The sequence below is a fragment of the Rhipicephalus sanguineus genome, chromosome 2, assembly GCF_013339695.2.
Source record: "Rhipicephalus sanguineus isolate Rsan-2018 chromosome 2, BIME_Rsan_1.4, whole genome shotgun sequence".
Taxonomy (NCBI): Eukaryota; Metazoa; Arthropoda; class Arachnida; order Ixodida; family Ixodidae; genus Rhipicephalus; species Rhipicephalus sanguineus.
In genome coordinates this window covers 24,888,943-24,915,642 of record NC_051177.1, presented here as the reverse complement: position 1 = coordinate 24,915,642, position 26,700 = coordinate 24,888,943, and the positions used below count along the sequence as shown (strand labels likewise).

The following is a 26,700-nucleotide window of genomic DNA, read 5'->3' as shown; positions in this document are numbered from 1 at the left end:
TCTTTTCACTCCGTCCAACAGCGACGCTATCGTATGGTCTAGCACTCAAGCCTGAGATCTTGTTCTTCGCAAAGGAACATCAGTGAGCGATCGCCATGGGTATTACGACTTAAAGTCAACATTAATACATGTCAACGTTAGCGTAAAGATAAGTCAAAACGGAAGTTCAACGTCAAAGAGTAATTGCTGCCCGCGACGAATGATGAAACCGGGCCTGAGCACCGGAAGCGATAGACCTATTACATCCTATTCACTCTAAAAACACACAAGCACATGCACGCACGCGCGCACACACGCACGTGTACACACACACATGCGCACACACGCGCACACACACCAGAACGACCAGACGCCATTTTTGTCCATATTTTGCGCTATAGTTATTCGCCGCCATACCACCCAAAATGCTGGAGCAAAGGAAGTATTATCTAGTTCAACAAACAGCGAGCCTGCAGTAGAAAATGTTATTTCTTATCACATGTGCACTACGCTTATATCCAAAGTCTCAGATCAGAAGTGTCATTGATTTCTTATATCTTGCAATTACAGTTGCGTAGATACTGGCAGCCAGTAAATCGAAGACGTCGGCCATACATATGCATACTGTATAACCGTGTGAAAACAGCTCGCCCCGCATGCCTGCACCTGTCCTAGCGAAAATCGAGATCCAGTTGTCTGTACCTGTCGATGAGTCGATAAAAGAATTCTAAGTGAGCCATCGGCTGAAGACACACCCCGTCTAAAGACGTGGAAGAAAGTTTCTACTACTCACTGTTCACTTCGTGAAAACGTAGGCGCAGCTGCTAGAATAAAATTTAGGTTCCAACTTTTCCGGCTGATGCGAATCAGTGCAAGGAAGCGTAGGGCAATCATGTCGTTGTCTGGAAATCGCGCTTTTCCTGTGTGCCCGCGCATTTGCCATCTCGGCCCTTTTACCGCATAATGCGCTCGCTCGTTCTTCTCTTTCGATAGGCGCCACTCGGAAAAGAAAGGAATTCGATTCTCGGGCACACAGTCTGCAGCACATTTCAGGATGAAAAGTAGGAGTTGCCGTCGTCGTAAAATCCGCAAGACACGAAGTGGCTCACGTGGTTCTAAACGAGAAATAAATTCGGTATTGAAAGTCTATCGGCTGCAAAGCACGTCACTGAACTCCGTCTCGTATTGCGACGAGACAATTGTTGCTTCTTACGAGATTATGTGCTTTCGCAGTTAACTATAGATACTCATACATGGATGTATAGCTCCGAAAGGTGTGAATAATTGAAGTGCCGCATCGTCTAGAGCCGTATATATACGGGGTGTTTCAAAAATATGTGTCCGAAAATTATCAAAGATAAGGGAATTGTAATATTTGCTCGCTGTCTTTGTAATAACTTTTCCTGTGGTGGGAGACTTCTTAAAATGACTATATACAGCAATTATGACAGTAACTAAAAATTAATTAACTTTTTAATTAGCGGAGACAGGCGGTTAGGTCAAATGGGAGAATTGCTGTCCTGCCTGCGAAGAGGCCGTTATCGCTTTGATATTTTGAAAAATCGGCCACTGGTAATTATTACGGAGCAATAAAATTCAGCTAAATTCACCGCCGAAACCGAAACCGAAGTTCCAGTGAGCGCAACTTGCAGACGACAATGACGTCGCTGTTCACGACGGCGGTGTTGCAGTGGTGTTAGTTCTTCTGCATTGGTTAACGTACGTGCGCCATACGTGCTCTAATCGCAAACGAAACCCGTAAAACCACGAAACGAAGCCGATCGATGACTGGTACAATGACGCTCGCTCATTCTGGACGTCTCAGAAGGGCGTGGCAGTTATTCCGAGCTTCGGTTTCAGTTTCGCCGGCGAAATTGATCCGATTTCATTATTGGCTAATAATTACCAGCGGCTGCTTTTGCGAAATATGAAAGCGGAAAAGGCTCTTCGCAGGAAGGGCCGCAATTCTCCCATTTGACCCGACCGCCTGTCTCCACTAATTAAAGTTAATTTAATTTCTTTAATTACTCTCGTAATTGATGCATTTACTCAACTTAAGATGCCTGCCACCACAGAAAAAGTAATTATGAAAGCCGTGTGAAAATATCTCTTTTTCCTTATTCAAACAGTTAATTTAATTTCTTTAATTACTCTCGTAATTGATGTATTTACTCAACTTAAGATGCCTGCCACCACAGAAAAAGTAATTATGAAAGCCGCGTGAAAATATCTCTTTTTCCTTATTTAAACAGTTAATTTAATTTCTTTAATTACTCTCGTAATTGATGTATTTACTCAACTTAAGATGCCTGCCACCACAGAAAAAGTAATTATGAAAGCCGCGTGAAAATATCTCTTTTTCCTTATTTAAACAGTTAATTTAATTTCTTTAATTACTCTCGTAATTGATGTATTTACTCAACTTAAGATGCCTGCCGCCAGAGAAAAAGCAATTATGAAAGCCGTGTGAAAATATCTTTTTTCTTATTTTTGAGGGTTTTCGGACACATTTCTTGAAATACCCTGTATAGTAATTGTAAAAATCTCAATGCACCGAGACGTTGACATGATGCTTGATTTAGCGCGCGAAGTCAGTACCAGCAGCAAGAAGCTTTAGGCCCCAAGTATAGCAGTTAGTTTCCAATGCACTCATGTAGAAGCTTAATGAGGTTTCATAGAACTAACATTTTTGTACGCTACTGCTGCAGTAACGTGAGCAGTTATGTGCACTTCACTTCTGTGTTAGCTTGGGTTTGCTTAATTAAGTGTTACTTGAAGAAAATACTGCGCAGACACGCGAAGGCACAAATAACCGCTAATAGTATACATTCGTACGACTAATTTTTTACGTGCTCCCACCCATCCGTATATCATTAGCACATAGCAGTACACATAGCAGCAATACATCGTAGCACATATAGACGGCATTTTATGTTTGTGTATTTGCGCAATCTTGTTTCATTTCCCTGTTGGCCATTGCATCCCTGTAGTTTAATTATCTTAGGCCTCATGCTACAACATCGCGATAAATGTTTTATAGCTCATCTTTCCACCAAATCCGCATAATATCTACACCGTAAATTACGCCTATGTTGCAATACACGACCAAGCAGATTTTTAAAGAATTTAAATTCAAATTGCACTACATCGACATCTTGAATAAGTCATGAGCACGACGAAGTGTGACGCCCAAACAACTCTAGTACAACTCTATAGTTCTAATATCGCGTGTATGGCGCTTTTTTAAACAGCGTTTTCTTATTAAAACATTGAAGCCTTGCTCTTCCAGTCCTTCGTATTTCCTGCTATGTAAACAACTGCGAAATACGAGTGTGTGAGCTGCACTTGATCCCGCAGCAAGATAAGCACAAGTAACCCCCCCCCCCCCCACCCAAGCGCCTCTATTTTAGACAAAAACAAATTGCTTCCGCATTCGCCGGCAGACTAGCTGTGCAATTAAACAGTAGAAAAGAGAACAAACAGAGCATTTTCTAACTCGCCGTATTTTTTTTTATAGTAAGAGATCTTAGAAACAAGGCTCCAGTTACAAGCAGGCCGGAGTGTTCGACTTAACTGCACGCTTCCCAATTGTGCTTCTTAATGACGGGCTGAGCGAACGGCCACTTGAATCCCCCGGAACAGCTGGCTCTAGCGATTGTCATCAACATTGTTCTATGTTTATGAAGAATTTCATAGCAAACAAAAGCCAACCATCGCAGTGCCGCTTTGGGAATATGCGGGGCGCGCGCAATTGGATCCTCTTAATCTGGGTAAGTAGGGAATGAGCAACACGGAAGACAACACGGCGAAGCGACGCCAGCACCGTCGCGATTGCGAGCGTTAATGCACACTTCTAATGATCGGAGACATCTATACTTATGTACATGAACAAAAATAACTCGTTCCGCCGCATCGCTTTGCAGCAGCAGAAAAGCGTCTTACGTATGTTTCGAAAAACTTACTTCACTGAAAAAATAAATAAATAAATAATGCGCATGACATTGGCAATGATCTCCTCTTAATCCTTCGTAAAAAAAGCCAGAAGTTCTGGAAAACCATGCTTTCTTCCGTGTTTGTTTCTTCATAGCTTCACGTGTGTAAAGCCGTGAAGCGAGTCGCTCTTATCCGTGCGAGTTGATAACAAGAGCAACAGATTCCCACGCTTCTTGCGTTATGTAAATGTCGCGAAAGTACAAGCTCCTGATAAAAAAAAAACAGCAGTTTCGCGGAAAACTGCAGGAAAGTGAAGGAATTTTATGAAAGGCAAGAGTCGCCACCACCCCACCGTCATCAGGCTAGTCCCCGAAGAAGCCTTCGAACCGGCTACAATATCCCGACCAGAAAGACATACTCTTCGTATTATTGTTATGATAATGATGATAAAGAGGCCTGTAAGAAGTGCACAATTACCATTTTTTTATTTTTCATTGCGTGAACAAGATGGGTGTGCCTTCGACACACGCTGGCCACATCAAGCGAGTATAAAGCTTTCGCACAAGGAGTAACAAGCAAAAAAGAAACACATTGAACTGTGCTTTAAAAATCAATTCCAACCTCGTAACGCTCGATTCGTCAATATTTCAGTTCGTCAATATTTTTGCCACTCCTCTGCTTTCTCTGGACCGTCCCGCTCGCTAACCATGCTTGTGGTTCCAAGCCGTTTTCTTTTCGAGCGCGCCTTCTCGGCTTAAAATACGCCGGAGAAACGTAGGCGCCCTCATTAGGCTCTTCGACGAAAAGACAACTACTGTAATAACCAGAGACCAGGTTTGTCTCTCGCGATATCGAAGTGGTTGAAAACTTTAAAAAATGCGACAATTTCTGCAATAAAATTAAAGCCTCGAATTTACAAGCTCGTCGCTGGGCAATGCGATATCATATCGATTTCCTCCGAAAATTGAATTTGATTTCTTCTGAAGAAGTCATCTGATAATTGCATTATTACGCACCCAAAGAGTGTATCAATTCAATTAGAGTGTTTTAAGCGCCCAAAACCAACGTACGAATACCAGACATGCCGCCTCCGTAAAAATTTTTACCGTCTTGGGCCCAAATGGAAACGAGATCGCTTTGGATTGAAACCGAACCTGCGTCCTTGAGCATAATAGCGCAATACCTTAGAAACTAAGCTAAATGACGGGCAGAGATGTCCTTTGACAGACCACCCGAAGTGAACAAAACCAATACCACTTTATAGCTTACATGAACTTGGGTAAGTGAATATCGAGATAGTTTTGATAAAAAAGCAACTTTCTGTTTTTCTTGCGTACTCGTCCAGCCCGTGTTTTGTAATAATAACATTAATTTATGGGCTTTTACGTGCCAAAATGACGATGTGATTATGAGGCCCGCCATAATCGAAAGCTTCGGATAGTGTTTACCACTTGGGGTTATTTAACGTGCTTTGACATCGAAAAGTACACGGGCCTCTAGCATCTCGCCTCCATCTCGCCAGGATCGAACCCGCGTCTTTCGGATTAACGGCCAAGCACCGTAACCACTGCGCCACCTTGTCGGCCATGTTTTTCACACCACACAGGCGTTTATATTGCCGGAGAGCAGCAGGTTACTACCACAAGTTAGGCTGAGCTGGTATCGATTGCGGACTGTAATAAGCGGCGTGTGCGTAGGTTCCGAGACCATGGAATTCCCAAGCAGGAAGAGGACACAAAAACGTGAAAAATCAAACCGCAATGCAAACAGAAGAGATGCACTGCAACGCTGACCTTTCTTATGCGAAGCAGCGGGAAGGAAGAGACTAGAAATAAGCATTAAGAGAAAGAAGGGATGCTGAGGCCCGCTAACACATTTTTGCAGTCCTTCACTAAACCGTTTTACGGAACGCAACGAGCATCGGAAATTATGCATGAAACCCTCGTTTCTGTGACTGTCACGTCTTTTTTTATTATGTCGCGTTGAAATTACTGCGGCAAGACGGTGGCAACTAGAAATGCGTTTCTAAGAGCAACAAATGCCTAAGTTCGCCGGCTGCTCACCACCGTCTTTAAACCTGTACTAAACGCATGCGCGGCGCCAAGCCCGCCCTAATATAATAATAATAATAATAATAATAATAATAATAATAATAATAATAATAATAATAATAATAATAATAATAATAATAATAATAATAATTGTCGGGGCTTAGCGTCCCAAAACCACGATATGGTTATGAGGGACGCCGTAGTGGAGGGCTCCGGAAATTTCGACCGCCTGGGGTTCTTTAACGCGCACCTAAATCTAAGTACACTGGTCTCCAGCGTTTTCGCCTCCATCGTAAACGCAGCCGCCGGCCGGGATTCGATCCCGTGACCTTCGGGGCCAAGCCCACCCTGTGACAAAGGTAACTAAAACAAGTGTGCTGAATACACACTAAGCGGCCGGCTCCTCAGCGACAAAGAGCTCATAACTCGAACTACCACCGGGTAGGCTTGAACCAGGTTAATATTGTTTATCGGGTGGCGATGTCAGCGACCCAGCCACCTTCAACTCAAGAAAGATCGACATTCGTTCCGGTGTCTTTGCTGGTACAGTCAAAATCGATACGCCAAGCCCGCGTTTCTTCATGCGAGGAATCGAAGAAAAGCAAAAAAAGAAAGAGATGCATACCGCATCGGCGCGTTTTGTTCTTTGTCATGCACATTCTTTTCTTTTTTTTTTACCATCACGACACTTTGCGAGCAGTTCAAAGCATGGCCAAAAGCTCTCGCGTGTTGTTTTATGTCGAGCGTGGCCCAGACTCGCAGCGGTTGCACGCTGGCTCCGGTAATTTTTGTTTCTCGCGGCAAAAGTCGAGACAGATAGGTGAGGTAGATCAGAGAAACCCGTACGCTTGAACATTTGGAAGGGGCGATCGTTAATTTAAGTTACGCCGTTTTACGCGCCAGAATCGCGATATGATCATCGGGCACGCCGTATACAATTCTGGCCCTCTGATGTTCTCTAGCGTCAACCTCACGCGTTTTTTTTTTTTTTTTTTTTGATTTCGCTTCTATCGAAATGCGGCCACCGTGACCGAGAATCGAGCCTCGTGCTTAGAAGCGCAATGCCCCAGCCACCACGGTGAGTGTGGGGCCATATCTTTCTTTTTTTCCACGACACACCACACTATAGCTCGTGTCCCCACGTGCGTGAGTCACACCGCTTTGGGGCTTTCCAACATTGAGGAAGGAGAGCGAACCTAAATCCCACCGCAGACGCCCTATACTTCCATTAAGTATCGCCGAAATGCTGGCGCTAAGCTGCTTTTACTTAAGTATTGGCTCAGTCAGGCGTGTTCTGATGTTACCTCAGGCAACCCTCTCGCAACACACCCGTACATATACGTCGTCCTTCCACTCGCCTTCAGCGCTTACCAGATATGAGTCACGGTGCTTTCGAGCACATAAAGGCTCGAAGGCAAACCCAGTAAGCGCGCTGCAATGTCATCGGCGCTAGGTTACTTATTTATTTATTTATTTATTTATTTATTTATTTATTTGTTTGTTTATTTATTTTTTTGCTATAAGCCTGCGAGGCACTTTACGTTACATTTGGTTATCCCGACAGTCTAATTTTGTCACTCAGACAATGCAACAGAAAGAAAAGAAAGAAAAAAACGTCTAGCAAACACGACTGTTGTAATATATATATACATATATATATATATATAATATATATATACATATATATACTATATATATATATATATATATATATATATATATATATATATATATAATATATATATAGATATATATATTATTGTTGTTGTGCACCGCAACAACAGTATGGAAAGGTTGGTTGCTGATTGGCCCGTGTCGGAGACTATATGTGAACATGCATACGCATAAACAACGACCTTAGGTTGGTAGTGCCTGATTTTTTTCCCTACTTCTGCCCCTACTCTAAAACAAACGGTATTATTAAAAGTCTCGTACACAAAAGATGATTTAGCGCTTCTCTTCACATGCAATATAAGACGCGCTGCAGCCGGCGCTTGTGCGATCCCACCTATACCGTGCACTTCGTACGCACTTATGCGGTCTTCCAATTAGATCGTTCCTGGCGGGCACGGTCTAATTGCTAGACCTTTCTCTTTTTGTTTTCGACCTAGAAATCTGCGATCTCACGCGTGCACATACTACGAGACATTCAGTAACAATGCAACCCCGAACGCGCCTCGTTGCTAATTGATGGCGCGTGAGGTCATCTAATCTCAAGAAAGAAATTTATCTCAACCTGTAGCAAAATTATGTCGTGTATAACCGTTGTCAAGTATCAATATATTTGGATGTGCACCTACTATTCTTATTGTCTTCTGTAAAAAAAAAAAGTATCGCAAAGGAGAAAAAGGAAACAGCTTGGTCCGATACGAGATAACGAGAGATTAAAATAAAATTAAATGAGAAATCTTTTCATTTAATTATATGATGTTTAGGAGATGTTGGCGCTTTTGTATAGCGCCGGCTACTTCTTTTCACAGATGGCAGGATAGTGAAAACCACAGCAATAAAAAAATTGCGGGAAGTTTGCACTAAGTTGCGCAAAGCTTGGCACAGCGATGCTGATTGGTCCTCAGCTACTCGTGCTGCAGCACGGGAATCACGAGGCCAGCGGCCATTGGATCCAGCGTGCTTGGCCGAAGAAGAAGCGGCAGCCAAGAGACGGCGGTGGGCGGATCCGGAATACGTACAAAGCTTGCCACTCTGAATGTGTTGAAATCGCTGTCCCTGAGCCCTCGCGAGATAAGCGCACACGCCCGGGCGACCACGCCCTGTAGGGCAAAGTACAGGTGGCACAGGTAGCAGGATCGCGCGCATCTCAACTGTGGTGAAAAACGAGCGGGGCGACGACCTTTAAAGCGCGCCCTTTGCGCCACCTCGCTTATGATGTACAGAACACGCTGAAGCGCCTCCGAGCTCTGCGTACCGCAGTATGCTGTGGGACGTATGCTCCGTGGCCGAGTCGTTTAACACCGCGCGCTGCGGAGCGAGGGGTTGCAGGTTCGAATTTTCGGTCGCCCACTTACGAAAATATTTTTTCTGGAGTATTTTTCTTTGTGGTTTATATATATATATATATATATATATATATATATATATATATATATATACGGGACATGACGGTGACGGCGACGCCGGCAGTAAAAACCAGCCGAGAGTGTCCATGTAATTGCTATCGCAATAATAAATAGAAAAGCAGCTAGGCAGAGTTTTTATGTTAATATAAGTCCATTGACATAACAAAACGAAAAAAAAACACAAAATACAGTCCCGTTGCATAACACTATAGTTCCCATGAAATGCAATTACACGAACACCGTATATGCTGTAAATAACGCTACACAACGTCCAGTCACGTGCCAGCACTGAAATCCCAATAAGAAATCTTTCTTTTCTTCGCCATGCTTTCAATTTATGTTTAAGAAACAAACTTTCACCAGATACTGTGCGAAACTCGCCGTTCCTTAGAAACAATAGCACATCAAAAACGTAATGAAGGCCAGCTTCACGGCGGGGAAAAAGGAATTAGAATCATGCGATCAGAAGTAATTAGTTGTCCCTTGTCATTTTAACTTCGGAGCGAACCTCGATGATGCTTTACTAGCAGATAAGTATGCCCTGTATAAAACAGGAGAAGACAGAAATTGGGGATATAAAGAATAAAGCTAGACATGGTAATATGAAACCGTGTCATGTTGATGTAACGCCCGCGAGACGTGTTACGAAATACGGTACGTGTACTTTCCAGCTTTGATTATACGCACGTTGCCGCCGATCTCCACTATTGGAACGACACAAACAGACAAGAGAGGCACGCTCTCAGCATAATAAATATGGCGGCGTAGCGGAGGCTTGCTAACACATATGTGTAGTCACAGGAACGCCAACTGGGTCTAAGTGAAGTTTTATTAAGCAGCCGCGCGAGGGAGCGAAGAGAAGCGTCACAGCAGCGGTATTGTATGCAAGAGAAGCGCGTGCGAATACTTAGCGCAATCGATATCGATATTTTCTGTTGTCTACCGTAGTGTCTGCGTGGTTGTCACGAGGGCATACATGTACAGCCATAGGCAAGCGAAACGCGAACAAGAAATTACAAAGTATAATAGGGAACCGCATGTGGTTCCCTTCGATTATTAAGGCCTCACATTAAGCGTGCATGCCGAAATCATGTGGACAATACGCACTGTGGCGGAGACAAGAGCGTTTTAGTCCACCCTAACTTGTTCGTATTTCATTTGTCGACGACTGTGCATTTCCTATACCGAAGAAGAGTAAAGCAACGTGAAAGGTGTCAGCAAGGCATTGTATACGTACCGAGCTTAAAGACTTCTTGGAAAACATGCGAGGAACGCAATATTTGTGGGGCAAAGATACTGCGCAATGCATACAACAATGAGAGGATGGGGACGTGGACTCAATTAATTAACTATTTGTCCGCAGTACATGGCGTGTCGCCCCGACAACCACCATATCGCACAACGCATAACACAAAAAAAAATCCCGATTGTTTTCTACCACACGCAGCAGTTTCGTCACATTACATTACCGCTGACATAGCATCGATCGGTGACAATCAACATTATACGTACGAGCCGGTTAATTGGAATTTTTCCACTGTTATGCTAGTACTCTATGCATTTTGTTCTGTTATATATATATATATATATATATATATATATATATATATATATATATATATATATATATATATATATATATAAGAACAGAGCGGCCTTCAGGCACGGGTGCATGCTCGGCTGGTGAAGGAGAGGAAGACGAAGACAGAGAATAGAACAGCCGGCCTAGCGAACAGGCGTTGTGTCTATTTCTCTCGTCATTACAATGGCGCAGTCGTCAAAAACGAAGTCTTAAGCCAGACACCACTTGTGCTCGTGCTTCTTCGGCGTTCCGGGCCGGCCATCCAAGCAAAGCCGTCCGCGCTTCCTCGGTCATGGAACCTGCCTACCTGCCGCCGCACCAAGCGCAGTTCCGGGACGGCGGCCATGCCTCCCCGCTACCGGTAAACCTGCCGGCTCTGAAAGCACCGCCTGGGGACGGCGTCCAGGCCTCCTCGGCGGCTTTACTTCAGTTTACAGACGCCTCGCTACTGGTTCGCGACCTCACGGCGCACGAGCTCTGTTCTAGGAACGCAATTCACGCTTCCAAAGACGTGGATCGAGTAGCAAAGACTCTACCAACATCTGAGCCGCCAAGAGACGCCGTTCACGCTCCCTTGGCCGTGGATCTCGCCAGCGTGAGTACTGCGACCGCCGCATACTCCGCGGACGTGATTTCCTGCTCATCAGGCGCCTCACCCGACAGAGTCGCGGAGGTGTTGCAAGCGCTCACGCAACTGTCGAAGCAGCTCGACGTTGGTTGGTTGGTTGGTTGATCCTCAGTTACTTGGCGCAACCCACCACGGGGGATCGGCCATGAAACAGGCGGTACCTTATTTTAGAAATTAAATTGTTTTACAATACGAATAAGTTTAGGAATGAATGTTTTAAAAAATTAGATTCACTGGTACAATTCAGATGTTAAAAAAAAAAAAAAACATTTGAATAGGTTGAAACAGTGAAATGGTGCATAAACTTAACATTCTATTCTTTTTGTTTCCCGTAAAAACTCGCACACGGCTGCGCAAACGTTCCTGTGGCTAAAGCCCATTTCAGTTGCACCAAAGGAAAGAATCACCGGAAGGGATAAATTTAAGCCCATCCTTCGGAGAGGTTGATCTAGCAATCGTTTTCTTTGATTGGTGAACAATCTGCATGTTAAAAAGAAATGATGCAGAGATTCACTCTCGTTGCAGTGGAGGCATAAGGGTGACTGTACCAGACCCGACCTGTGGAGGTAGAAGTTCAGTGGGCATCTTATCCTGGTAATTGATACTTCTTCCCTTCTAGTGCAGCACCAACGATTTCTCCATGGATACTTAAGGTGTGGAAACTCAGATGTTGCCAAAGCCGATTTGGCAAAGGTATCCGACGTTGCAAACTTTTCAAATCGTGCTGCTGACACGAACGCCACCGTCGGCAATATCGAGATTATGGGACCATTATGTGATGCCACCGCAAGTGCATCTGCATATTCATTGAGGGTTAGACCCTTGTGCCCTGGTACCCACACTAAGCGAATAAGGCGATAATGTCTTGGGACAAGGGAATAAAATACTTCTAAGGCATTCGAGAAATTAGGTGCAGTTAATGCAGAGCAGATAGATAAACAATCTGTCAGAATGGCAGCTTCTGTTATTGATAGGGGCAATTTACGTAAGGCTAGGACAATGGCAAGCAATTCCGCTTGATAAATAGACGTAAAGTCGGGTAATCGAATTGAAAAAGACCAATCCAAAGCTGAGGATGCAATTCCCACTCCTGCCTTTTCTTCACAAACTGAAGCGTCAGTCGCTATAACGATGTTTGTTTCTAAATGTGACAGGTGGTCTTCCAAAACGGCATTCAGGTACCTATTGGGTAAATGTTTGCATTCTTTAGGAAATATATTGTCGAACTCTATTCTAATTGTTTGAGGAGATCTGTTAAGTACAAGTACTTCACGAAGGTTTACTTGTATTTTTTCCAAAAGCTTTTGTGCGACAATCACTTGTGGGCACCTTAATCTAGACCACTGCTGGTTAAAAAAGGACGTCGGCTCATTGATAAAAACATAAAGTGACCTTCTCTGAGGTGTCGCATATATCTTTAGGAAGGTACGTACGGTTAGAATTTGGAACCGTGTAAGAAGAGAAGGCAGGCGCGCTTCTTTATACAAAATATTATTTGCGACAAATTTAGTAAGCCCAAGACATAATCTTAATGATTCGCGTTCTAGCAGAACCAGTCGTCGAAGTTTGTACGCAGGTGCTCCGGAAAACAAGACGCAGCCAAACTCCAATATCGGGCGTATATACATACAATAAATCATAATGAGCACATCACGACGTAAACCAGATCGTTTACTGCTGACTCTACGAAGCATCCCTACCGCCCGTGCTCCTTTAACTGCCATATTTTCTATATGCGCATCCCAATTGAGTTTTTCGGTATAGATCACCCCTAAATACTTGACTGATTCCACCTGCGGAATGACATCTTGTCGGTAAAGTAACGAAATTTGCACTGGGACACTTAGTGGGAAAACTACCATTGCGCTTTTCCTTATGTTCAAAGATAAATTAATGCCCTCAAGCCACGTTTCCAGAGTGTTCATATATATTTGTAGAATTTGATACAGTGTATGTATATCTGCAGCTGAAGCAAAAAATGCAATGTCGTCGGCATATACATACACCTGCACGTCATGTTGTAAAGGGATAGTACACAGCAATATATTAAATAATAATGGTGACAATACCGAGCCTTGCGGAAGACCTCTAGTTTGTTTATAGTTTGAAGAAGACACACCATATTGAGAGCAATAAAATTCTCTGTTTTTTAAAAGGAATATACCCATGCAACGAAGTAGTGTGGTAAATCTACTTGCGTTAGCGAATTTATTAATTTAACGTGTTCTACGCTGTCATAAGCTTTTGTAATATCGAGAGTGACTAAAGCGGAAAAGTGTTTCTTAGAACGAGCTAATTGTATCCTGCTTTCTAAGTCAACATGGGCACACCAAATGGAGTAGCCACGCCTGAATCCAATTTGGCATGGGCTCAAAATCATGTTTTCGTTCAACCAATTTTCTATCCGAATGTGTAAGATTCTTTCGATTAGTTTTACCAGATTAGATGTGAGCGAAATAGGCCTAATGTTATCTAAAGTGAATCCAGCTCCATGCTTTTTTAATAAAGGAATTATTTTCGCCATTCTCCACTCAGGCGGGATCCATGAATTTCTAATAGAGTGGTTAACTATTGCAAGTAAATTCTGGGGCGAAACTTTATGTACAATTTTTATTACCGATGCGGTTATGCCATCAGGACCTGGCGCAGCATTGGGCAAGATGTTCACTACTTGTGCTAGTTCCGAAGCTGTCACTTCTTCAAAGTCGTCACTTTTGACAGGGGACGTCCTGGCGTCGACCAACTCCGTATTCTCATCTACCTCTTCATCAGCTGTTTGGGCAGTGCCGGAGTTCCGGGGCTTCCAGGATGACGCTGCCCTGTGGATTGAGGCCATCAATTCTGTCGGCTCCCGCAATGCCTGGCACGACAACCAAAAATGGCTGGTGGCTATATATATATATATATATATATATATATATATATATATATATATATATATATATATATATAGTATATATATATATATATATATATATATGTGTGTGTGGTGTGTGTGTGTGTGTGTGTGTGTGTGTGTGTGTGTGTGTGTGTGTGTGTGTGTGTGCGTGTGCGTGTGCGTGTGCGTGTGTGTGTGTGTGTGTGTGTGTGTTATTACAGTGTTCATAACCCAACGCTTGTAATCCAACTGCAGTCCCTGCATCAGCAAGCATTATTGTAATTACATCGAAATATGCCACTTAACCACAATATACGATGCGGCTTTCAGTACACGAATTTCCTCTCGCTCCATGCTCTCCTTCTGACAAACGCGGCAAGTTGGGCGGGTTGGTAAAGCTCCATAAGTACAAATGGTGGATAAAAAGGACGATGCGTACGAAAAGAAAGTGTGTAACAAGGCAGCGGCTTCAAACAAACGTTAGATCCGGAGCGATTACGCATAAGCAATGTGGGAAAAAAAATCACGCCATATCCACGAAGTGAATGATGATTGAGGAGCTGACTCGGAGATAATCGGATTTTGCCTGCGTTATTATCATCATCAAGGCTCTCGACGAACAAGAGGAAGAAGACTTCTCTTTCGCGCAAGCGTGCGCATGCTACAGTTGGCTATGCTATATGTTGTTTTCATTCATTCACAAAACTTTATTAAGAGTCCTGAAGCCCGGTCTTTCAGACCGAGGCGGGCCGCGTCCACGTCGGCATCGTTAGGCCGAGCCTTAGGGCGCCATCGTGAACCCTCTGGACAGCCCGTAGTTGATCCTGATACGAACAGCTGGAGATCATCTTCTGCCAGTGAAGCCATTTTTCTTCGGGGTTGGCAAGAGTCGCGGGACAGCCCGCCAGCATGTGTCTGATTTCAATGATGCCACCGCATGCGTCACATTCTTTTCTAATTTCACTTTCAGGGTGAATTTTTTTTTACAAAATACGGAGTGGGGTACGTCCCAGTTTGCAGTAAACGTAGCGTGACTGCCTGAGCCCTGTTCAACTTTACGTGTGGCAGTGGGAATTGCCTACGCCCCAAGTAGTAGTATTTAGTGATCTCGTTGTAGGTTAGTAAATTGTCTTTATGATCCCCGGAATGGTAGTGGGCGTCGGTTCGGTTCTGACAGGCACGGCAAGCGAGTCCTCGTGCCAGATCATTCGTCACCTCGTTGAGGTTGACCCGAGCCTCATCCACTTGCCCCGTATGTGCAGGAAACCATCGGATTACAGTTTCTGTAGGTTCTACATTGCCGATAAGTTTAACAGCAGTCCCAGCGACATAGCCCTTGTCAAAGCTCTTAATTGCTGTTTTGGAATCGCTATAAATGTAAGACCATTTTCGGTTCCTGATAGCTAAAGCAATCGCGGCTTGCTCCGCCACCGTTGATTCCTTAGTGAACAGGGTGACGGCGTCCCGTATCTCGCCCTGGCTGTCGACCACCACGGCCGTGTAGGCCTCTTTGCCTTTGACCCAGGCGGCATCTACGAGGGCTGCCTCTTCACCTACCTGTTCAATTTCTTTCAATAAAGCTTTCGCTCTCGCCTTTCTTCCTGCTAACATTGTGCTCCGGATGCATGTTTCTTGGGAGAGGGGTGGTTCTGATCGCGGCTCTAAGTTCCGCGCTCAGCTCCACCTCGATGCTGTTTTGCCTGCGTTAATTGCATCATCAAGGCTCTCGAAGAACAAGAGGAAGAAGACTTCTCTTTCGCGCGAGCTGCGCCTGTAGCGGTCGTCTCTGGAACTAAGGTTACGCTTACGGCGCGGGTCTTTGCCCCAGTTTAAGAACCTGGAGAGCCAGCTCCTAATATACTTACGAAAAACTGCGAAAACATAGAACTAGCCTTTTAAACTCTGGCGGTGTACAGCGCAAGCGCACAATTTACGGTAAGGTAATAACGAGCACCATCAACCCTGTACTTCGTTTCATACATGTGCGCAATGTTGTGGAGGCTAGCCGGATTTCTTGTAGTAGCTGCGTTCGCAAGAAGTAGTAGTTTGTGTGTTTTTACCAGCAAATACACGAAATTGGTCTCTCTCCCTCTTTTTTTTTTTCTTTTTTTGAAGGCTGAGCTACAAGTGAAGTTTCTTTTAATACGTTTCTTTGAAATGCGGAGCATTTGTTAGCGACCTTCTGCAACTTTGAGCGTATCTATCTATCTATCTATCTATCTATCTATCTATCTATCTATCTATCTATCTATCTATCTATATCTATCTATCTATCTATCTATCTATCTATCTATCTATCTATCTATCTATCTATCTATCCGCCTAAGGCTTTGTGCTCTCGCAGCCGTTTCGTTGACATGATATGTATCAAAATTTGTATGCTGTGACATGAGTGTACACCAAGCATAAATGGCAGGTCGTAACATGAAAATCATGATATGCATGTCATGTACGGCATGATTTACATGCCTTGGTCTTGGTGCTCTCGCGGCCGTTTCGTTAATTTGACATATACCAAAATCGGCATGGCATGAGATTTCTGTATGCCGAATATAAATGGCAGGTGGTAAGATGAAAATCATCCCATGCGTGTCATGTGCGGCATGATTTACATGCCACGCTATGATGTTCTCGCAGCTGCTTCGCTAGCTTGATATATACCAAAATTAGTATGGCGTGACATGACTGTGTGACGAACATATTTGAAGATCGTAACTTGAAAATAATGACATGCATGCCATGCACGACATGATTCACGTGCCACGCCCACGGCACTCTCTCGGCAGTTTCGTTGATGTGATATGTATCAAAATTGGTATGGTGTGACATAAGTGTACACCGACCATAAATGGCAGATCATAACCTGAAAATCATTATATGCATGTCATGTACGGCATTATTTACGTGTCACGGTCTTGGTGCTCTCGCGGGCAATTCGTTAGTTTGATACATAGCAAAATTGGTATGGCGAGACAAAAGCGTATCACCAAGATAAGTGACAGGTCGTAATACGCATATCATGGCATGTACGCCATGTATGACATAATTTACATGACACTGTCTTGGGGCGCTCGCGGCCGTTACGTTAAATTGATATATACCACAATGGGTACGATGTGGCATGATTGTATGGCTGAACATAAATTACAGGTGGTAACATGAAAATCATGATATGCATCTCATGTACGGCATGATTTACATGCCACGCTCATGGTGCGCTCGGGGCATGAATGCCTTGATTCACCTCAAAGACAAACAATGCAGTAATGCAGCTCCTCGCTGACTGCTTCGCATTACATCGATTCCCACAGTGCGTGGGAACTGCCGGATTTTTTTCCTATGCAGCACACATGGCGCTGTCTGACACGCAGGCTCGTCCTCGGCTCGCACGAACATTTGCCATCGCGAAAGCCGCCCAGGTAACGCGCGGTGTTGTGCCCTTTAACCACCAAACTTCTTGCGCAGTTTCCACAGCGGAAGTCTATCAAGGCTTCACTAAATGTTTTTACGTGGCAGTCGCCTATAAGACAGACTCCCATCCTATAATACCCCCTTCTTCATCCTTTTTTTCTTTGTTTGATTTTCACGCCTGCTTTTTTTCTCCACACTTTCCACCTTTCTTTCCCCTTCCCCTTAGAAAAGGGCAGCGAACCTGATGTTACAGTTCCGATTAACCTCCCAACCATTTCCTCATCTGTATTGCTCTTTCTATCTCTCTCCACAGCGTTGTACGCCATATACAAAACGGACTGAGAATAAAACAATCATGCCTCATCAAGCCATCTCATATTCAAGCTAGTTCCCAGAAGTTGAGCTAACACAAGTGGCGTTCTTGCGCTAAGTACAAAGAACCGCTATTGTCCGAGCTCGTGTCAGCTGGAGAGAGAGAGAGAAACAACTTTATTAACGGCACAGCGAGGTCGTTGAATTTAGCTTGCCGATGGTTTTATGAACTCCCTCATGATTGAGCACAGGCGTGCGTAGCTGCGTATATCGTGGTACGCAAAACTTGGGCATTGCGCGTATTCGTTCGATCTAAGCAACGCGTCAGCAGGATTCATACCTAGGACTGTGCAGCGCTCACAAAAAGAGACAAGGGACAGAAGAAGTGCACACGACAAGCGCTGACTCTCAACTTAATTTTTATTCCGAAAAACACAAAAGAAAAAAGTAAACAAGAAGAAATCATGGAGTCACGTGACTTGTGTTCCAGACAAAAAACGAAAAGAATATCCCTGGCTGTTGCCCCTTAAGATAGCATGCACACAACGAAATGTAAGTCACATTGAGAGTCAGCGCTTGTCGCGTGCACTTCTTCTGTCCCTTGTCCCTTTTTGTGAGGGCTGCACAGTCCTAAGTATGAATCTATACCAACTCGCTCATCGTTCTATTCCGAGTCAGCAACAGAGAGGAACCTAACTCAACCCAGATGAAAGGAATTGCATTGGCGCATTCAAATGATTTCATCAATTTCCGGAGCGGGCTTAAAGTATAGAAAAAAAAGACGCTGGCGGTGTGTGCACTTCACGTGAGGCATTTCAGATCAAACACATACATGCTCGCCTGCTCTTTCGCGAGTCAAGGCGCACGGTGAAATGCAAATGTCGTAAAAGCCCCGACATGAGTTGTATGCCAGCAAAAAAAAAAAAAAAAAAAAAGAAAGAAAAAAGTGCACGCATGAGGCTAAACGTCACTTGCAGACTTTGTGTCACGGCAAGTTCAAGTTTGAAATGTCTGTATTGCTCTCATCAGATCTACGTACCAGTCGAAAATGCCTGTAGATGGAATAGAAACTGTGCCGAAGGCGTCGTATGTCTACTGCCGCGAGAACCTTGCGAGAGTCGCTGGTTTAAAAGACGCGGGTGCATTTGCAAGAACGCTCAAGAATGCCCGAGGGGCAATCCGCTCAGCGAACCGCAATCTTGCTGGCTGATCTTTATTTTTTTACGCTTAAATGACGCCAGATAAGTTGCGCCACCGTGACGAAATCCTCTGGTATGAGAAAATTTTTTAAAAGACTTTGCACAGAGGAGCTACTTTTGCGTTACTGCTTTTCCTTATTTTATTTATTTATTTTTTAGTCGGGATTATGCTGGCTTGGAAGAAAACTCGGCAGGGCCCCCTATTCATTCGCCAAAGACGACTATGCTTCTTCAAAACTTTATTGTACACGACGTGAATGCGTCAGCCTGGTTACTCCCACGACGGGACCGGGAGGTCAAACCTCCTGGCCCTATCGTGGGCGTAGTGGACAGCCAGGACTTGACTGTGGTAAGTTGGTGATTTGATGCGTCTTTCAAAGCGGTCCCGCGTAATACCGGGCCCCAGAGAAACGCAGTCCCAGGGAATGTGTTCTAACGTGTACATACTTACTTGGCAAGCTTTGCATGTAATTTCTATTTATTCTGCTCCCTAACACTCCCTGATTTGGACAGGTGAGTAGTACCATTTTGTTTGTAGTTGTCTTAGCGTCATTGCTTGAGCTCACTTTAGGTTTGCAGGGCGGTGCGGATAAACTTTTCTGTCCAGATAGAAGTGTTTAGTGATTTCACTGTGTGTGGCCAATTTGCCTTTGTGTAGCGGGGTCAATCCAGCGGAGTCGAAGGCGAAATCCATTATGTGTAGCTATTTTGTCGTGCGCTTTATAGCACGTGAACACCGCTTCCTTCGCATTTTAGTCCCGCGAACGCCGCAAATACAAAGTGAACGCGCTGCTCACGCATGCACCTCGAGCCACGAGGGTGATTCTGCGACCTTTTCTACCACGCGCCGGCTTTTCGCCAAGAAACCCTTCTCACGAACCGTTTTATGTTTTCGCCTCAATAAAAGCTACTTGCCATTTACGTTTCCGTTTTCGGCCGGGCCATTGCATTATTGAAGTCCGTATTGCATTATTTCATCTAACACACATGAATCTTAGTGTATCTGTATCCTACTTAAAAACATTTCTCACTAAATTATTAGAGAATGCAAGCCATATACTAACCCATTACTTTACACCGTTGGAATAACCCTGATTGTATCAGTCTCTGTCCTGCTTCATTTAATCTTTTTAGATGCGAAGCAGCTTATGGCGGGGGCTTTGTCCGTCCCTCCCTCCTTCCTTCCCGCGGTGTCCACCCCCCACTGCGCATGCGCGTCCCCTCCCCCCTCTCTCTCCTCTAGGAATCCTCTACTCTACGGAGCGGTGCGCACGACAGGTGGTGCGACAGCTGCACACTCCGCTGGGGGCAGCACGGTAGAATGACGGAGCGCATGCGCCTCATTCTCTCCTGCGCAAGGCCGCGATGAGCGCCAGCGTCAGCGCCGCCGCCAGTGTCAGAGTTAGCGCAAGCAAAAGCGCAAACATCAACGCCAGTGTCAACGTCAGCGCTGACACTTAGCGGAAGATAGCGTACATATATATATATATATATATATATATATATATATATATATATATATATATATATATATATATATATATATATATATATATATATATATATATATATATATATATATATATATATATATATATATATATCAGCATGATAGTAGTGTCTTCAAAAGTACGATCACGTTGATGGCATAGCCGGCTCTAATGTAGCCTACCTTCCCATCCCTTAACAGCGGAGCTGTTAAAACTGGGCGTAAGGTGTGATCCGTGGACTGGAAAAACCAGTTGGCTGGTACGCGCCACAGTAACCGGGCAAGCCCCACTACAGAATACACGCATTTATGGGAGCCATATGAATGTGTTGTTGCAGCGATGGCGTAGTGGGTAGAACATCAGCTTCGCATGCAAGAGGTCCGTGGTTCGAATCCCGGTGCCGGACAATTCCCAACCGGATTAAAAAAAAAAATCCGCGTGATGATGGAATTGTGTAAAAAAGCCTGGGGTGCAGCCTCACTGGCGACCACAGCCAGCAATGCACTCCCTCACCAGAGCAGGATTGGCCACCCTGGTGTAGTACTTGGCCACTACCTCCCACATGAATACACCAATCAACCCTCGGCCCTCAGTCCCCAGCGGCTGCGAAGCAACTGACCAAGGCGGCGGTCAGACCTGCGACGCAGCAGAGGGTGCTAAGAATCTCTGGGTCCGGACAGGCCTTCACGTAGAATCAGCAATGAGTAAGGTAAAGACACAGTATACTGTACTGATGGGCGACTTTAATGCAAAAGTAGGCAAGAAGCAGGCTGGAGATCATGCAGTTGGGGAATATGGCATCGGCTCTAGAAATGCCAGAGGGGAGTTACTAGTAGAGTTCGCAGAACGCAATAATTTACGGATCTTGAACACCTTCTACAGAAAACGGACTACTCGTAAGTGGACGTGGAGGAGTCCTAATGGCGAAACTAAAAATGAAATAGACTTCATAATGTGCGACCACCCGGGCATTATACAGGATGTGGAAGTAGTTAACAAGATCCGATGCAGTGACCATAGAATGGTAAGATCTAGAATTCAACTAGACGTGAGGAAGGAACGGCAGAAACTGATACGCAAGAAGCCGATTAATGAACTAGCTCTGCGAGGGAAAGTACAGGAATTCAGAGTTTCACTTCAGAATAGGTACGCGGCTTTAACCGAGGAAACCGACCTTAGCGTTGACGCAATGAATGATAATCTGACTAGTATCATTAAGGAGTGTGCAATGGAAGTCGGGGGTACAGTCGTTAGACAGGACACTGGTAAGCTATCCCAAGAGACGAAAAACCTCATTAAGAAACGTCAAGCTATGAAAGCCTCAAATGCAACAGACAAAATAGAGCTGGCGGAGCTTTCGAAGTTGATCAATAGGTGTAAAGTAGCCGACATAAGAAAGTATAATATGGAGAGAATTGAGCATGCTCTAAAGAATGGAAGAAGCCTCAAAGCTACGAAGACAAAACTGTGCATAGGCAAAAATCAGATGTATGCGTTAAGGGACAAGGATGGCAAGGTCACAACCAATATGGATAGAATAGTTGAGATAGCGGAAGAGTTCTACAGAGATCTGTACAGCAGCCGAGACAGTCAGGATGATAACGTAAGAAGCAGTAATATCCCAGAGGAATCTGACATCCCACCAGTATTAACAGGAGAAGTAAAGAAAGCCCTAAAGGGAATGCAAAGAGGCAAAGCCGCTGGTGAGGATCAGGTAACATCAGACCTGTTGAAAGACGGTGGAGAGATTATGTTGGAGAAACTGGCCACCCTGTATACGAAGTGTCTCTCGACAGGGAGGATACCAGAATCTTGGAAGAATGCCAACATCATCTTGATCCATAAGAAAGGGGACGTCAAGGACCTGAAAAATTACAGGCCCATCAGCTTACTGTCCGTTGTCTACAAGCTATTCACAAAAGTAATTGCTAACAGAATTAATACGACATTAGAGTTTAATCAACCAAGGGACCAGGCAGGATTTCGTACAGGCTTCTCAACAATAGACCATATTCATACTATCAATCAGGTGATAGAGAAATGCGCGGAATACAACCAACCCCTATACATAGCCTTCATAGATTACGAGAAGGCATTTGATTCGGTGGAGACATCAGCAGTCATGCAAGCACTGCGGAATCAGGGCATCGACGAAGCCTATATAAACATAATGGAAGAAATCTACAGCGCATCTACAGCCACTATAGTCCTTCATAAAGAAAGCGACAGAATCCCAATAAAGAAGGGCGTACGACAGGGAGACACGATCTCTCCAATGCTATTCACCGCGTCTTTACAGGAGGTTTTCAGGGCCCTAGATTGGGAAGAATTAGGGATAAGAGTTAATGGAGAGTATCTCAGTAACCTGCGCTTCGCTGATGACATTGCATTGATGAGTAACGCGGGAGACGAATTACAGCTCATGATTACTGAACTGGATACGGAAAGTAGAAGAGTAGGTCTGAAAATTAATATGCATAAAACTAAAGTAATGTGGAACAATCTTGGCAGAGAACAGCGCTTCGCGATAGGTGGCGAGACGCTGGAAGTTGTAAAGGAGTACGTCTACTTAGGACAGGTAGTAACCGCGGAGCCGAACCATGAGAGTGAAATAACTAGAAGAATAAGGATGGGATGGGGCTCATTCGGCAAGCATTATCAAATCATGAATGGTAGTCTACCACTATCTCTCAAGAGGAAGGTATATAACAGCTGCATCTTACCGGTACTTACCTACGGAGCAGAAACCTGGAGACTTACAAAGAGGGTTCAACTTAAATTGAGGACGACGCAGCGAGCGATGGAAAGGAAAATGATAGGTGTAACCTTAAGAGACAGGAAGAGAGCAGAGTGGGTCAGGGAACAAACGGGGGTTAAGGATATCATAGTTGAAATTAAGAAGAAGAAATGGATATGGGCCGGCCACGTAGCACGTCGGCAGGATAACCGGTGGTCATTAAGGGTAACTGACTGGATTCCAAGAGAGGGCAAACGCGTGAGGGGAAGACAGAAAATTAGGTGGGTAGATGAGATTAAGAAGTTTGCAGGTATAACGTGGCAACAGAAAGCACAGGACCGGGTTGATTGGCGGAACATGGGAGAGGCCTTTGCCCTGCAGTGGGCGTAGACAGGCTGATGATGATGAATGTGTTGCTGAGGGGAAAGGGAAGTAGGGGTGAAGAGGAGGAAAATAATGAGGGAAAGAGGGTGAAGCATGGCATAGACATGCATAGTAATATCAAGGGGTCGGAAATGGAAGTGGTAGTGAGGAGGGAAACGAGCAGGGGAGAAAGTAAAGCATAGCATATTCTTGTATAGCATAGTACAGCAAGGGGGTGGGAAAGGAAAGTGAGGATGAGGAGGAGAGAGAGAAGGAGGGGGAGGGTAAAGCATTGCATAGCCATGTATAATATGGTACAGCAAGGGGGTGGGAAAGGGAAGTGATGGTGAGGAGGAATGATTTGAGGATGATGAGGACGGAAAAAATAAGGGGAACCTCACCAGAATTTCCTCAGTCTTCGCACCGCTAGTGCGTATAGCTGCCCCAATTTTTTTCATATATTATTGTAAATAAATTAATTAAATTCTAGGGTCTGGCGTACCAAAACCACGATGTGATTAAGAGGCGCGCCGTAGTGGGGGGACCCGGATAATTTCGATCACCCGGCGTTACTTAATCTGCTCGGACATCGCATCTTCTTTATCTCGATAGCTGACCAGTTAATTCCTCAATCAGCTTGAATCCAGGTGTTTCTAAAAGGTGGACGTGTTTTGGTGAGTGAATCTTTTTGTCGTTTCATTACGATGTGCTGGGTGGTCTACGGACTTCCGCTGCAGCAAACGCGTGCCTAATCCTAATGCAAATATTTTTTTTCGACATGTCGTTGTTCTCAGGCAGTTTGGGCCGCGGACAGCGACGCGAGAAACGGGCGACAGCGCCACACTTCGACAGGAATAGATGTATGACTTTAAAAAATAGATAAAGAACGAATTGCCCCGAATAAAATAATCTGAAGATTATGAATAAGGAAGACGGGAAAATTATTGTTTAAAATAAAAAAAAAAGTAGTGCGTACTCACATCAATCGTTTCTGTGAAACACGCGCGAAAACTTTCTCACGAGGAACATATTAAGGGCCCGCAGTCTCTACGTATCGAATAGCATGGCATTTTCTTCGTTTTCTTTTTCTTTTTTTTTTTAACACACACCACTCTCTAGTTACCATTTAGTGAGCATCTTTCTTCGTCATTCGCTTTCTTTTCTTCACTTCTTTTATGTGTTAGCTGCAAGCGCTTTTACAGCATTGCCGACTACACCATCAAGGCGCTTCTCTTTGCCTTAAATTCATGGGCTTCGGCACAGGGGTGCAAAAGGAGCACTTGCCCCCACCCACCCAAGCTAGACCACAGCGCTGATCCCTTCCTCGGCCGCGATGCAACACGGCTTTGCACCCTCCAAGACAAAATCCCGCCGACGCCCATGCTTAAATTGTGTTTTAAAAACTATGTCGAAGAGTCAATTAATTAGGCCACCCGATACGATCGGCCAGCGTACTCTTTTACTCATCAAATGCATATCGAATTTGTCGAAAATGGTTATGCCACTTGATGCAATCCCAAGGTTACAGCAAACTTGTTGTTCAGGTGCAAGTAATCACTTTAATATAGGTGCCCGTTTGACAGCAATAATTAGAACTCGTTGGAGTTCATAGGAGAAATTCGTCCGTTTCAGTTTCCTGCTTCAAGCTATAACCGGACGGATACCGGCTTTCTGTGAAAGAATAAATAAATAAATAAATAAATAAATAAATAAATAAATAAATAAATAAATAAATAAATAAATAAATAAATAAATAAATAAATAAATTTGCAGCCATAAACTGGAGTCAGCTTGCGAAAGACAGGATAAACTGAATATCATTGGGAGAGGCCTTCGCCCTGCAGTGATAAAAAGATTGATCGTGATGAAATAAACCTATTTATTTATTTATTTATTTATTTATTTATTTATTTATTTATTTATTTATTTATTTATTTATTTATTTATTTATTTATTTATTTATTTATTTATTTATTTATACTGTCAGCTGAACAATAGGCCACGACAGGACTAAGATGAACAGATAAAAAAAAAAGATGTGTGTTACAAGTTCTCGACAGGATGCAGAAATAAAAGCACTGCGATTGGTGCAGCAGAAATAACACAGAATATTGTTTTTTTTTTTAATTGCACAAACATTTGCACAAAGGTACTCTCAAATGAAAACAATTACTTGTATCCTAGTAGTTCATTTCTTTTTTTTTTCTTTTAACGCGTACCATCTCGCTCAAATGTAGCATTCGGTCGATAGAATAAATCATGCAAGCACAACAGGTGCGATACCGTTATTTCTCCGACGCGACGAAGGATCCAAACAAAGTTTTGCGATCTCGACTCACCAGCACCGACCGCTGAGATGGCAGAGAGCAAGGCTGCCAGCCGTGGTATCCACAGCCGAAGGAGTTTGTCACGGCTAGAGCGCATGACGGCGTCACGAGGCACGGCGATCTCGCAACGGCGCGACGAGCGGAAGGCCCAGCTGAGGAGCAGCGCATCCGTGACGGTCGGGGTCTCGGGCCCGACTCGGCCTCTACGTCGCGTGGCCCCATAGACCGCACTCTGCGATCGATGACGAAAGCGCAGAACGACGACGGAGCGCACCCTGAGCGCGGCACCTGGACGAATCGCATCTCTCCCGCGCTTTATGCACACGCTCTAGGGAGGAAAAAAAAGAAAGAAAAGAAGACATTACCCTCTACTCTTCTGGCTATAGTCTTGACTTGCCACTTATGTAACTCTCTTTAGAGATACAATAAACTCTCTCTTGGAGAGTTGCGGCTCAGAAAGAGACAAGTGCGGCAAGTTGCATAGTGACCTATTGGAAAGCGCAAAATGGTAGAATGGTGGAATTCTCTTTTATTTTCACTAAAAGATGTACGAAATTTTCTGAGAAAATATCTGGATGCATAACCGACAGGGCTAGTTATGGATTCATTACAAATATGACATGTTGTGGTACAATATTGATGAGAACTAAGAGGCAATAAAGCCAGGGAAAGTGTAGGGGATGTTACTTGTAGTAATTGTGATATAAATGTGAAGAAAGCAAAGTGGACGAAT

At 44.2% G+C, this 26,700-nt stretch overlaps 1 protein-coding gene across 1 annotated transcript in view; it reads right to left on the bottom strand.

The window, feature by feature from the left end:
- Positions 1-26,270, bottom strand: part of LOC119381095 (neural cell adhesion molecule 1-B-like) — a 190,846-nt gene extending 164,576 nt beyond the window's left edge. Inside the window, exons 1-2 of the mRNA XM_049412161.1 lie at positions 26,242-26,270; positions 25,980-26,170 (exon numbers count right to left, since the gene is read on the bottom strand). Coding sequence (XP_049268118.1) covers positions 25,980-26,170; positions 26,242-26,270 — 220 coding nt within the window. The remainder of the gene's footprint in view (positions 1-25,979; positions 26,171-26,241) is intronic.
- Positions 26,271-26,700: the final 430 nt, after the last annotated feature.